This window comes from Saccopteryx leptura, chromosome 2 (genome assembly GCF_036850995.1).
Source record: "Saccopteryx leptura isolate mSacLep1 chromosome 2, mSacLep1_pri_phased_curated, whole genome shotgun sequence".
Taxonomy (NCBI): domain Eukaryota; kingdom Metazoa; phylum Chordata; class Mammalia; order Chiroptera; family Emballonuridae; genus Saccopteryx; species Saccopteryx leptura.
The window spans coordinates 237,476,759-237,491,237 of NC_089504.1; the positions used below are offsets into that span (position 1 = coordinate 237,476,759).

General features: G+C 40.4%; 1 protein-coding gene across 2 annotated transcripts in view; it reads left to right on the plus strand.

The window, feature by feature from the left end:
* SPPL3 (signal peptide peptidase like 3) overlaps positions 1 to 14,479 on the plus strand; it is a 110,234-nt gene that overhangs the window by 70,036 nt on the left and 25,719 nt on the right. The window contains exon 3 of one of the 2 annotated variants that reach the window (XM_066370761.1): positions 6,801 to 6,889. The exons of the other annotated variant lie outside the window; for it this stretch is intronic. Within the exon in view, the coding sequence (XP_066226858.1) occupies positions 6,801 to 6,889 (89 nt within the window). The remainder of the gene's footprint in view (positions 1 to 6,800; positions 6,890 to 14,479) is intronic. 2 annotated transcript variants of the gene reach the window in all.

A 14,479-nucleotide genomic window follows, 5' to 3' on the forward strand; every position in this document is an offset into this window, starting at 1 on the left:
TCAAGACACGTGAGTCTAGGAAGGAGGGAAGGGAAGATGGAATAACAGAAATTGGATTTACCATCCTACCTAAAATAATGATTTTCAAGTTAACTGTTCATTGGACAACAAAGGACAGTAATCCTAAGAAATGATCAAGTTTTCTGTCTTAACAAACTCCTCCCTCCCCAAGTCAACTTTATAGTAACAGAAAATAGAAAGGTGGTTACCGAAAGGGGGAGAGATTACGAAAGGGTACAAACTTTTAGTTATAAGATGAATAATTTCTACAGACCTGATTATATCATGGTGACTATAGTTAATGTATATTTGAAATTCGCTAATAAAAGAGTAGATCTTAAATGTTCTGACCACAAACAAAGGCAACTTTGGGAGGTAATAGATGTTAATTAACTTGACTGTGGTAATAATTTCACCATGTATACATATATAAAAATATTGTATTGTTTACCTTAAATGTACAGACACTCCTTGACATACGATAGAGTTACATCCTGATAAACCCATCATAAGTTGAAAATACTGTAAGTCAAAAGTGAATTTAGTACACCTAACCTACCGAACATCATAGCTTACCTAGCTCACCTTAAATGCTCAGAACACTTACATTAGTATTAGTTTATAGTAGGGCAGAATCATCTAACACAAAGCCTGTTTTATAATAAAGTATTGAATATCTTGTGTAATTTATTGAATACTGTACTAAAAGTAAAAACAGAATGATTGTATGGGTATTCATTATTAACACACAGTTGAAAATGCATAGGGCCTGAATGGTTGAAGCACTGAATTAAAGTTAATTGCTGGATGATAGGGTTATGATGGCAACAGAGTCATCAATCTCTTCTGATGAGGCTGGAGAATGGCTGGTTTCTCCTGAATGTGTTTCAGTTTTGTACCATTGTAAAGGTGAAGAATTGTAAATTGAACCACCATGAAGTTGGAAACCATCTGTACCCAATTTTTTGTCAAAAATAAACTTAAAACAAAAATTAAAGATCGTTTCCATGTCATGGTACAGGTAGGAAGATTCCCTAAGTCGAGGAGACGGCTCTTAGGGTCCAGAGATACTGAAGGAGCTAGAGTTAACAAGTCAGAATACAAAAGAGAAGAAAGCTTACAAAGAGAGAAAACTCCAGAGATCTGCAGATGGACCCTTTGATCATTCATCAGTGTGGGTCAGTGCATGTGTGCGAGAAGATGACCTAAGAGGAAAGAATAATGTGAAAGGATTAAAGGGGAGATTAAGAGAGAACCTGTTCCCACCAGTCAGATGGAAAAGCATTATGATTCATGTGGCATTGGGTAAGGTATTCAGAAAGGTCCTGCTTCAGTGGTAGAGAATAATTACCCTCGGCTGCATACTGCTTCAGACCTGCCTAATAAATCATAAAAGCAAGACCTGAGCAAATTAAACTATTTCCAACTAGCTAACAGCATCTCAGAACAAAGCTCAAGAAGATTTATAGTACTATAAAAATATCAAGCAGCCAGTAGGAATATAAAAATATTGAGACAAGGTAAAACTCACAGTGTCTGGCATACAAGCAAAGATTACCAGGTAGCAAAGAGGAAGGAAAGCATAACCAATGATGAGAATAATCAATCAAAACTTACCCAGTTGTCTCAGCGTAGAGTCCTGGGTTTGATTCCCAGCCAGGGCACACAGGAGAAGCGCCCATCTGCTTCCCCACCCCTCCCCCTCTCCTTCCTCTCTATCTCTCTCTTCCCCTCCTTCAGCCAAGGCTCCATTGGAGCAAGGTTGGCCCAGGCATTGAGGACGGCTCCATGGCCTCTGCTTCAGGCACTAGAATGGCTCTAGCCCAAACTTTTTACACAGGGGGCCAGTTCACTGTCCTTCAGACCGTTGGAGGGCTGGACTATAAAATAACTATGAACAAATCCCTATGCACACTGCACATCTTTTTTTTCTTTTTTTTTTTTTTTTACAGAGACAGAGAGATAAACAGGGACAGACAGACAGGAACAGAGAGATGAGAAGCATCAATCAGTTTTTCATTGCGCATTGCGATACCTTAGTTGTTCATTGATTGCTTTCACATATATGCCTTGACCGTGGGCCTTCAGCAGACCGAGGAACCCCTTGCTCTAGCTTTGCTCAAACCAGTTGAGCCCGCGCTCAAGCTGGCAACCTCGGAGTCTCGATCCTGGGTCCTTCCGCATCCCAGTCCGACTTTCTATCCATTGCGCCACCACCTGGTCAGGCTGCACATAACTTATTTTAAAGTAAAAAAACAAAATGGGAACAAATACAATATTTAAAATAAAGAACAAGTAAATTTAAATCAACAAACTGACCAGTATTTCTTTTTTTTTTTAATAATTTTATTTTTTTAATGGGGCGACATCAATAAATCAGGATACATATATTCAAAGATAACATGTCCAGGTTATCTTGTCGTTAAATTATGTTGCATACCCATCACCCAAAGTCAGATTGTCCTCTGTCACCTTCTATCTAGTTTTCTTTGTGCCCCTCCCCCTTTCCCTCTCCCCCCTCCCCCCGTAACCACCACACTTATCAATCTGACCAGTATTTCAATGGGAACTGTGGGCCTGCTTTTGGCTAATGAGATGGTCAATGTCCGGTTCCATATTTGTCACTGCTAGCCTTAACAAGTGATATGACGTGCTTCCGGAGCCGTGATGTGTGTGTCCCACATCACTGGAAGTAGTACTGTACCTCTCACTGACCATCAATGAAAGAGGTGTCCCTTCCGGAAGTGCAACGGGGGCCAGATAAATGGCCTCAGGGGGCCGCATTTTGGGAACCCCTGCTCTAGCCAAAACGGAGTATCACCCCCTGGTGGGCATGCTGGGTGGATCCCTGTCAGGCGCATGTGAGTCTGTCTGACTGCCTCCCTGCTTCTAACTTTGGAAAAATACAAAAAAAAAAAAAAAAAAAAAATCCTACCTAGCACTGACACAGATGCTAGATCTAGCAGAGAAGTACATCAAAACACATAATGTAATTCTATTACATATGTACAAAAAGATTTTAAACTGCCCAAATCAAACTTCTGGAGATGAAAATATTATCTGAGATAAAAAATACACAGGATGGGATTACATCAGTTAGACATTGCAGAAGAAAAGATTCATGAAGTTGAAGGCACAACAATAGAAACTATACAAAATTATATAAAGAAAAGAGAAAAAAATTTAATGAAAAGAATATCGTTGAACTATCATTGAACATGAGCAACCTCCAATGGCCTAATGCCCTGGTTGGCAAACTGTAGCTCGCGAGCCACATGTGGCTCTTTGGCCCCTTGAGTGTGGCTCTTCCACAAAATACCACATGTGGGCGCTATCTCGATAAGGAATGTACCTACCTATATAGTTTAAGTTTAAAAAATTTGGCTCTCAAAAGACATTTCAATCGTACTGTTGATATTTGGCTCTGTTGACTAATGAGTTTGCTGACCACTGTCCTAATGTATGAGTAACTGGCATCTCTGAAAGAAGAAAAGGAGGGGCAGAAAGATACTTGAAGAAAGAATGACCAAGATGTTTTCACACTTGAAAAATACTATAACTCACAGATCTAAGCAGCTGTATAACTTTCAGGTATAAGAAACATGAAGAAAACTACACCAAGGCACATCTAATCATACTGTTTAAACCAGTGAAAAAATTGAAAATCCAAAAAGCAGCCAGAAAAAGAGAGGGCAGGGAGCAGATACATTCCCTATGGAGGATCAGAGATAAGGGTGGTCATCAGATTTCTCATTGAAAACAGTACAAGTAAGAAGACAGTGGAAAAACAGAAAGAAAAACTGTCAACATAGAATTCTATCGCAAAAATATCGCCCAGAAATGAAGACAAAGTGAAGATGTTTTCAGACACACAAAAACTAGAAGAATTTGTGACCAACTGACTTCCACTACAAGAAATGTTAAAGGTCGTACTTCAAGCAGATTAAAAATGGTATCAGTTGGCAATCTGGAGCTGCAGAAAGGGATGAAGATCAAGAAATGGTAATCACATTGATGAACATAAAAGGATTTAAAATTGTTTAAAAGATGTTTGTACAAAAGATAATATATCAAAAAAAAGGTAATATATCATGGAGTTTATAGCATAACATGTAAAATGTTTTGAGGGGGAAAATGAATAAGTACTGGCTCTGGCTGGTTGGCTCAGTGGTAGAGCGTCAGCCTGGCGTGCAGGAGTCCTGGGTTCTATTCCTGGCCAGGGCACACAGGAGAAGCGCCCATCTGCTTCTCCACCCCTCCCCCTCTCCTTCCTCTCTCTTTCTTCCCCTCCCGCAGCCAAGGCTCCATTGGAGCAAAGTTGGCCCGGGCGCTGAGGATGGCTATGTGGCCTCTGTCTCAGGCGCTAGAATGGCTCTGGTTGCAACAGAGCGACACCCCAGATGGGCAGAGCATCGCCCCCTGGTGGGCATGCCGGGTGGATCCCGGTCGAGTGCATGCAGGAGTCTGTCTGACTGCGTCCCTGTTTCCAACTTCAGACAAATACAAAAAAAAAAAAGAATGAAAATGAATAAGTACTGTATAGTTTATATACTGTATAACCTAAAGTTAGACTTTGTGGGTTAAAAATGTATACTCTGAACTTTATAGCAACTCCTAAAATAAAAATACAAAGAGAGCTAATAAGACAACAAATAAGATAAAACAGAATTATAAAAAATACTGTATTAATCCAAAAGGAGGCAGGTAAAAGGGTGCCCCCTCCAAAAAAAAAAAAAAGACATAGAAAACAAATAGCAACATAGTATTATCAAACCTAATCATAGCCATAATCACAGTAAATGGAATTGGCCTAAACACCCCCCAGTTAAAAGCTCACAATCATCAGATTGAATTAAAAGCAAGATCCAATTACATGCTATAGATATAAAGCCAGAAAAAAATACTCTTAAGATTGGGGAATGATAACTTTGCTTATACTCATCAAAAGAAAGCTAGAGTGGCTGTATTAATATCAAACAAAGCAACTTTCAAAGCAAGGAATAATATTACCATAAAAAAGGTTGTTTCATAAGCAACAGGATATAAGAATCCTAAATGTTTATGCATATATTAAAAGATCTTCAAAATACATGAAGCAAAAGCTGATAGAACTTCAAAAAGAAATAAACCCACAAATGTAGCTGAAGATTTCAGTACTCCCCCTCAATAATTAATAGAACAAATGGTCAGAAAATCAGCAATGATATAATGATGGTTTGATCAAATCCAAGGTCACAAAGATTTCCCCCATGTTTCTAAGAGTCTTATAGTTTTAGCCCTCAAATTATTTAAATTTAGTTAAATAATGTGTAGAATTCAGTATCTCAGTTGCACTTCCCACATTTCAAGTGTTCATGTGGCTAATGTCTAGCACATTTGTCAGGGTAGATACAGAACATTTCTATCATTGCAGGAATTTCTTTTGGACACACAAAAACCCACAAACTTGTTCTTTAAGGGACATTGAAAATGAGATTTTTTTTTTCACTTATTGAGAGTAGGAGAGGCAGAGACAGACATCCGCATGTGCCTAGACCAGGATCTACCCGGCAAGCCCACTAGGGGGCGATGCTTTGCACATCTGGGGCCCTTGCTCTGTTGCAGCCTGAGCCATTTTTTAGCACCTGAGGTTGGAGGCCATTGAGCTATCCTCGGCATCCGGGGCCAACTCTAATCGTGCCATGGCTGCAGGAGGGGAGGAGAAGAGAGAGAGAGAGAAGCCAGAGAGGGAAGGGTGGAGAAGCAGATGGGTGCTTCTCCTGTGTGCCCTGACTGGGAATCGAACCAAGGACATCCACACGCTGTGCCGATGCTCTACCACTGAGCCAACCGGCCAGGGCCGAGCTAAGATCTTGAACAGGTAGTTCACAAAGAAATAAATAAATGGGCAAGCGCACACATATAAAATTGTTCAGAGTTTAAAAAATTCTAAATTGAAACAGATAGCATTTTTAGACCCCCAGACTGACAGTGACTACTTCCTTCAGGTCTTGATTCATAAGTTAAACCAATGAGGCTTTCCTTGCCCACCTTATTTAAAATTTCAAACTTAACCGCTCCATTTCCTGCCCTTTTCCCTTAACTCTTAGCACTGATAGACCATATATTTAATTTACTTTTGCTTATTGTCAGTCTCTTTCCTCTTTCACTGTAAAAATCTGTTTTGCTATTTAAAAAATTTTTATTTATTTATTGTTTTTAGTGAGAGAGGAAGGGGGAGAGACAGATAGGCAGGAACATCTATCTGTTCCTGTATGTGCTGTGACCAGGGACTGAACCAGCAGCTTCTGTGCTTCCGGAGGATACCAACCGAGCTTTCTGGCCAGGGCTTCACTCACTATTGTCCCTCCAGTTCCTGGAACAGTCCCAGATAGAGCAGAAACTCAGATGTTTATTGTTGAATGAAAGCTGACAAAGTGTAGAGAAACAAGTACTTTCATACACCGCTATCAGAGTAAATTGGTCTGGGAAATAGTTGTGTAGTATATAAAAGTCTCAAAATTGTGCTTGCCCTTTGACCCAACATTTCTCCTTCTAGGTATTTGTCACATAAGGAAGTAATTAAAGATATGCTGGAAGATCCAGCCACAGTGGAATGCTTTTAAAACTCAAACTCTGACATATTGAAAGGAATGTAGATTGTTTTGAAATATGGCAAGAACTGTTTTGCAGAGTTGTTCAAAAGAGACCTTTCTTTCTCTCCAGTACCCTTAGCATTTTAAAATACTGTTTTGTTACTTTTCTAATCTTCTTCTTTCTTGAGAAAAACTAAAACTTACCTTTATAATTTTTTCCCACAGGTCCCTTAATATGGACTTTGAAAATCAAGATAAAGAGAAAGACAGTAACAGTTCTTCTGGGTCTTTCAATGGCAACAGCAGCAATAATAGTAAGGCACTTTATGTCAGTGAACTGTCATACATGTAGTTGTTTAATTTGATTCTATGACCCCGGTTAACTCACTGGGCTCGCATGGTGTTTGTTTTAACAACATCTAATCTGTACGGTATAATTTGTTAAATTCTTGTGTTTTGAATCTGAACTACTGACTTCTTGTGTACTGCTTTTAACTCATGCCTACAAGCTTGCAGCTGAGGTTCTTTATTTTCTTAAAGAAGATAGGTTAGTATCTGCCTGTTTATGACTTCATTTAAATACTTCGTTGGGGCTGATAATTTTTAGGTGTTGATCATAAATTCAGTGACTCTTAAAGATAGCTACTTGAAGTACTTGAAAAATTAAGCACTATATCTCTTCTGATGTTTAAGATTTTATCAGAATATATGTTTTTAAAAAAAGAAATGTGCTATATGGCATGTGTTCAGCAGCATTATTCATAATAGCCATAAAGTAGAAACAGCTGAAGATCCATAAACTAGTGAATGGCTAAACAAAATATGATCTATATACATAGAATGCTATTCAGCATTAAAAAGAATGAAACACATGTACGAACCTCAAAACATTGTGTTAAGTAGCCCTGGCCAGCTGGCTCAGTGGTAGAGGGTTGCCCCATGTGTGGATGTCCCAGGTTTGATTCCGCGGTCAGAGCACACAGGAGAAGTGACCATCTGCTTCTCCACCCCCGACCCCCCCACCCCCTATACCTGCATCCATGGCTCTATTGGTTCTAGTGAGTTGGCCTCGGGCTTTGGACTCCATGGCCTTTGCCTCAGGTGCTTTAAAAAAAAAAAAAAAAAAAAAGGCTTGCTCTGGCCGGCTGGCTCAGCGGTAGAGTATCAGCCCAGCGTTTGGAAGTCCCAGGTTTGATTCCTGGCCAGAGCACACAGGAGAAGCATTCATTTGCATCTCTACCCTTCCCCCTCTATTTCCCCTCCTTCAGCCAAGGCTCCATTGGAGCAAAGTTGGCCCGAGCACTGAGGATAGCTCCATGGTCTCCGCCTCAGGCACTAGAATGGCTCCAATTGCAGCGAAGCAATGCCCTAGATGGACAGAGTATCGCCCCCTGGTGGGCTTGTCAGGTGGATCCCAGTTGGGCGCATGTGGGAATCTCTCTGCTTCCCTGCTTCTCACTTCAGGGAAAAAAAAAAGGCTCGATTGTTCAGCAACGGAGCAATGGCCCCAGATGTACAGAGCATTGCCCCCTAGTGGGCTTGCTGAGTAGATCTTGGTCAGGGCACATGTGGAAGTCTCTTTCTCTGCCTCCCCTCCTCTCATTTAAAAACAAAAACATTGTGTTAAGTAAAAGAAGCTAGACAAGAAAAACTAGATATTGTATGAGTCCACTTATGTGAAATATCCAGAAAGGCAAATACATAGAGACAGAAAGTAGATTAGTGGTTGCCTGGGCCTAGGGATGGGAAGAAAAATTAACTGTAAACTGGCAAGAGGAAATCTTCTTGAGTTAATGAAAAGGTTCTAAAACTAGATTATGGTGACGGTTTTACACTTGGTAAATTTAACACAAAAACATTATTGAATTTTAAACTTAAAATGGGTGAATTTTATAAATTGTACCTCAGGGTAGTTATAGAATATTGGTAATGCTTATTATAAAAAGAGAATTGAGTTAAAAATGAGAATCAGCTAGATCAGGGGTCTCAAACTCGCAGCCCGCCGAATAATTTTGTGCGGCCCGCAGACTAATCCACGAAGTTCAAAATATATTGGATAAAATTAATTAAGCCTAGGGGCCTACTTGTATTTTTCATTTCTCTAGCATCCTAGCTAGATATTAGCTTAGTTAACGGCAGTTGTGATGCGAACTACAGTTTCTGGTCGTTTTGTGACACTGAGTAAACTGCATGTACGATTGTGCTTGTTGTACTGATTTTTTTTTGTTTTCAACTGCAGTGAGAAAAGTGTTGCGTAACAGTTGCCTTTTGTAGACCTAGTGCGGCCCACTGAACGAACGGCTGTGATCTTGCTCTGCGGCCCACATGCTGAGTTGAGTTTGAGACCCCTGAGCTAGATAATATTAAGATATTAAGAGTTGATATTGGATACCTACCATTCACTCGGCATTCTAATAGATATATGAAAGGTGCAAAAAGTGTAAGAGCTGGTTCCCAAGCTGTTGCATGAGCATTGTGGCCAAAATACCTTCCAAGGTGTTAATAAAATGCTAAGAGACAATAGCAAATACCGCTTCTCATCCAGTGCCTACAGCAGATACTTTTGACCCTTGAGATAACCTCAGAATCCTTCTGAACAAACATCTACTACCAGTAGATAGAGTAAGTATTGGAGCTATGAAGTCATTTTGACATCCATATACAAAGAATAAAGAGAAAAGCAAGTCAGGGTGAGCAACAGTGGGTCAGGTTAGAAAGGGACTCTTTTCTCTAGAGGGGATTTTTTTTTTTTTTTTTTTTTTTTTTGTATTTTTCTGAAGCTGGAAACGGGGAGAGACAGTCAGACAGACTCCCGCATGCGCCCGACCGGGATCCACCCGGCACGCCCACCAGGGGCAACGCTCTGCCCACCAGGGGGCGATGCTCTGCCCCTTCGGGGTGTCACTCTGCCGCAACCAGAGCCACTCTAGCACCTGGGGCAGAGGCCAAGGAGCCATCCCCAGCGCCCGGGCCATCTTTGCTCCAATGGAGCCTTGGCTGCGGGAGGGGAAGAGAGAGAGAGAGAGAGGAAGGAGGGGGTGGGGGTGGAGAAGCAAATGGGCGCTTCTCCTATGTGCCCTGGCCGGGAATCAAACCCGGGTCCCCCGCACGCCAGGCCGACGCTCTACCGCTGAGCCAATCTGCCAGGGCCGAGGGGAGTTTGACTTGAAACAGTGTACCTGGATTGATGGGGAGAAGTCATCATTCCGGGTGGGAAGAACATAGTAACAGGCACAGAGGGAAGAGTGAGCACATCTTATAGGTTAACATTACCGCCAAATAGGAAATACTAGGGATCTAATATAAAGTTAGATAGAATATCATGGATGATCTTGGAAGTTAAATTGGAGATGATTTAATTTCTGTTTTAGCTTCTCTAATTATTATTATACTATCCCATCAATGAAATTATACTTGCCCAGTTTTCACCCAGTTATATAAGTTGTCCTCAACAGTGTAAAGTGGACATGATAAATACAGTAAATAGAATCATTTAAATATGAGTCTTTTCATAAACTTGACATAGATCCTTGTGTGAGGTAAAATACCATAGTAATAAATTACCAGGCACCAGATAAAACCCAGTGTCAGGATCTGATTTTCAGGTTAAATTATTGCATAGCAGTTTACTATCTACCAATATTTTAAGCCAAATCACATTATACTCTTGAAACTCCTTTAAACGTTGTGTGTTGTATAGCAAATATGCAAGTGATGTACTTAAACCAGATTATAATCTGTTGTACATTGCATCACATTAGCCTAAAACAAGATTAGGTATAATTTAACCCTCAAACAGGGGTTAAGTCAGTCCATACAGTAGAAGGAAGTTACCTGGAACATTAGTTTTTAATTTTTTCATTATTAGTTTATAAAGAGTAGTAGATAGTTGTTCAAGTGATCATTTTCTTTAAAAAAAGTATTGATTTTACTGAGGGGGGAGATGAGAAGTATCAATTCGTAGTTGCTTCACTTTATTTCATTGATTGACTGTCCCATGTACCTTGAGCAGGTAAGCCCAGGGTATCAGACCGGCATCCTCAGTGTTCCTGGTTGATTCCAGCACAGGCCAGTATAAATGGTCATTTTATTAAATCTGCCTCCTGTGTTGTGCTGAATTGTCCTCAGCAAACATATTTTCATTGCCTAGTCTGGGCCATAGCTACCAAAAAGCAGCACAGATTAGGCTAGAATGCAGCCCACACAGTCAGGAACAGCCTGACAAAAGAAACGGCTGATGCAGAGAAGGCCAGTGCCACTTATGGAGCATGGCACCATTCTAGATGAAGGGATGGTGTGGAGAACGGGATGCTTTAATCAAAACAGCGAAATAATAGCCTGAAAGATGAACAGAGAAGTAAAAGATTGTGTAGGTGCTAAAGAGACTGAAGTCCTGAATGATCAGCAATGTAGAATTGAGGGGAAAGGTCTTAAGAAAAAAACAGTATGAATTTAGTATTAAGATTTTGGTAGGAGGGTTGTAAACCAATTGAAGGAGAAAGTGAGTAGTGGAGAGAGGTTTCTTTTTTTTGCTCCTTTAAAAAAAAAACTAATGATTTTTTTTTTTTTTTTTTTTAAGAGAGAGGAAGGGAGGGAGGGAGAGAGAGACAGGAACATTGATCTGTTCCTGTATGTGCCCTGACCAGGGATCAAACTGGCAACCTCTGCTTCAAGACAGTGCTCTAACCAGCTGAGCTTTCTGACCAGGGCAAGAGAGGTTTCTTAAAGGTTGCTGTTGCCTACTCCAAAAATAAGAATCAGAACATGAAAGTGAGTGAATTACAGTTATGCATAACATAACAGCATGGGTGTTTCTCACAGTGTTGAGTGAAAGAAGCCAGACACAAAACAAATACGTATTACATAATTTCATATATATAATAAGTTTAAAAAAACCAGGCAAAATAAATATGTATTAGTATTGTAAGGTGTATACTTGGGTAGAAATGGGTAGAAAACAAAGTAAAGCAAAGAAACTATCATGAAAGTCAGCTAATCCTTTGGAGGAAAGAAAGGGGTTAGTGAGTTGGGGAGAGTGCAACAAGGACTTGTGAGGTTGCTAAGTTCTGTTTCTTGACCTGGGTGGTATTAACTATGGGATGAGTCACTATGCTCTACCAGGGGTCCCCAAACTTTTTACACAGGGGTCCAGTTCACTGTCCCTCAGACTGTTGGAGGGCCGCCACATACAGTGCTCCTCTCACTGACCACCAATGAAAGAGGTGCTCCTTCCGGAAGTGCTGCAGGGGGCCGGATAAATGGCCTCAGGCGGCTACATGAGGCCCGCAGGCCGTAGTTTGGGGATGCCTGCCTACACTTTAGTTTTATGTGCTTCTCTGTATGTGTGCTAGTTTTCAGAATAGAGTTAGAAAGGAAGGGAAAGGCTCCTTCAAGGTCCTCTCTGATTTTCCCTAATCTTGCTCTAACTTCTGTCTCATCACTACATCTGCCCCAACAAGTTTTTAGAGATTTTACCCCTGGTGCATCAGTCCTTCATTTAATTTGTATTAAGTGTTTTTTTGTGTGTGTTTTTTTCAAGAGACAGGAAGGGAGAGATAAGAAGAAGCAACTCATAGTTGTGGCACTTTAGTTCTTGATTGCTTCTCGTATGTGCCTTGACAGGGCGGGGGTGAGAGCTTAAGCCCCTTGCTCAAGCCAGCGACCATAGGATCATGTCTGTGATCCCACACTCAAAACCAGCAAACTCGGGCTTGAACCTGGGATCTCAGCATCCCAGGTCAACACCTTATCCATTGCGCCACCACTGGTCAGGCGTAAGCGGGCTTTTTTTTTTTTTTTTTTCATTTTTCTGAAGCTGGAAACAGGGAGAGACAGACAGACTCCCGCATGCGCCCGACAGGGATCCACCCGGCACGCCCACCAGGGGCGGTGCTCTGCCCCCCGGGGGGGGGGGATGCTCTGCCCATCCTGGGCGTCGCCATATTGCGACCAGAGCCACTCTAGCGCCTGAGGCAGAGGCCACAGAGCCATGCCCAGCGCCCGGGCCATCTTTGCTCCAATGGAGCCTTGGCTGCGGGAGGGGAAGAGAGAGACAGAGAGGAAAGCGCGGCGGAGGGGTGGAGAAGCAAATGGGCGCTTCTCCTATGTGCCCTGGCCGGGAATCGAACCCGGGTCCTCCGCACGCTAGGTCGACTCTCTACCGCTGAGCCAACCGGCCAGGGCTTAAGCGGGCTTTTTAAACAGCCCCCCCACACACACACACACACACTAATCTAACATATTGAAGCCCTTCATTAGATTCCCCCTATAATTTATTTGAACTATGAAAATTGATGGAAATGTACAGTTGGAATTCTCTTTGTTAATAGAGATACACATCTTCATCTCCTCACTTGAACACTAAACTTTGTAAGATCTGGAAATTACTTTTTAAATTCCTCACACTTGCTACTGTATAAAAGGTATTCAGTAAATAATTGGTTAAAAGCATGCTTCTCTCTCAAAGGTACAAAATCAGTAACTTTCCTAACAGCAATACCAGACATATAATTAGCCTGTAGCTATGTTCATAGAGTGCTAAAAATAATGTCTTTGTACATAACTTTTAATTGTCACCATGCCTTTTATGTTGATTTTAGCTTTAAAGTTTAAGTCTTACTAATTATGGCTGGTCTGTTTGCTCTGTTTTGTAGTCCCTGTGTTTTGGCTAAAATTTTTAATTAAGAGCTCTTCCCCCTTAGGACCTTTTCTCCAGACCTTTAGTAAGTGCAGTATTGAAGTGTGTGCATTGTTTTAGGTAGCAGTTGTCAGCAACTGAAGGAGCTTAATTCGCCCTGTGACATTGCTATTTGGTAAGCACTCTTGGGCATCCTTCTATGAAACTAATGGAAGCAGTGTCTGAATACCCCTGGTTTAAAATCTGTGCTTTCAAAAGAAAAGAAAGAAAACACTGTGCATTCTATCTAATATTCTAGAAAGGTTCTTTGTATTCAATTCATTTTAATTGCAGCATGAATTTCTAAAATTTAGATTTATTATAAACATTTATTATAAAACATTTTGTTGTTGCCCTACTAAATAGTCTTTGTTTGACCCAGCCATTTAATTTTTTGTTTATATTTTAAACTAATATAACTAATCTGTAGACTACATGATACTTCGTTTTACAGAAGAGGGAGTGTATTTTAATATTTATAGATTAAAAAAATATTTTCTTAACCATATATAAAAAGATCATTTATTTGAGAAACCATTATTTTCTGTTGTGAAAGGTACCTGAAATTCTGTAGTTTCTCTAGTTCTTCTTTGAACTATTGTAGAAAACTCAAAAACTATTTAAATGAAATTTAGTTAGAGCATTCATAGTTTTGTCTTTATAAATGTCCATAAGACACTTTAAAGGTACACCTTCCCCCTAAGCCCCCAAATGACCCATGTGCCATGCTGAATTCAGAATAGATAGACTTCTTCTCTAGGTCTTTTCTGTTTTGACATATAGATAGATCACTCTTCCTGAATTGAATTGCCCTGTTCCTTAAGTGAATTATTTGACTCATCTACACAGCCAATAAGAAGCAACTTTGTTTTATAGAAATATTTATTTCACCAAAATTTCTAAATAGCTTTCTTAGGGACAGGTAAATTTAGATACCAGAGAGCAATTTTTAAATGTTGGTTGATGATTGCAGTCCTTTGTGTCTAGTTATGTTCATCCTGTTTGTGTATTTTATTCATAGCCTTAATTTAATGAAGAGAGGCTTTTACTAACGTTTCATATGAAAACTCCTTTTCGTAAAATTAAATTTATTAGGGCAACATTGGTTAATAAGAAGTTTAAGGGGTACAGTTCTATAACACATCCTCTGTATATTGCATCTTGTGCTCATCGACCAGTTAAGTCTTCTTCTGTCACCATGTATTTGACCCCTTTTCCCCTCTGGTAG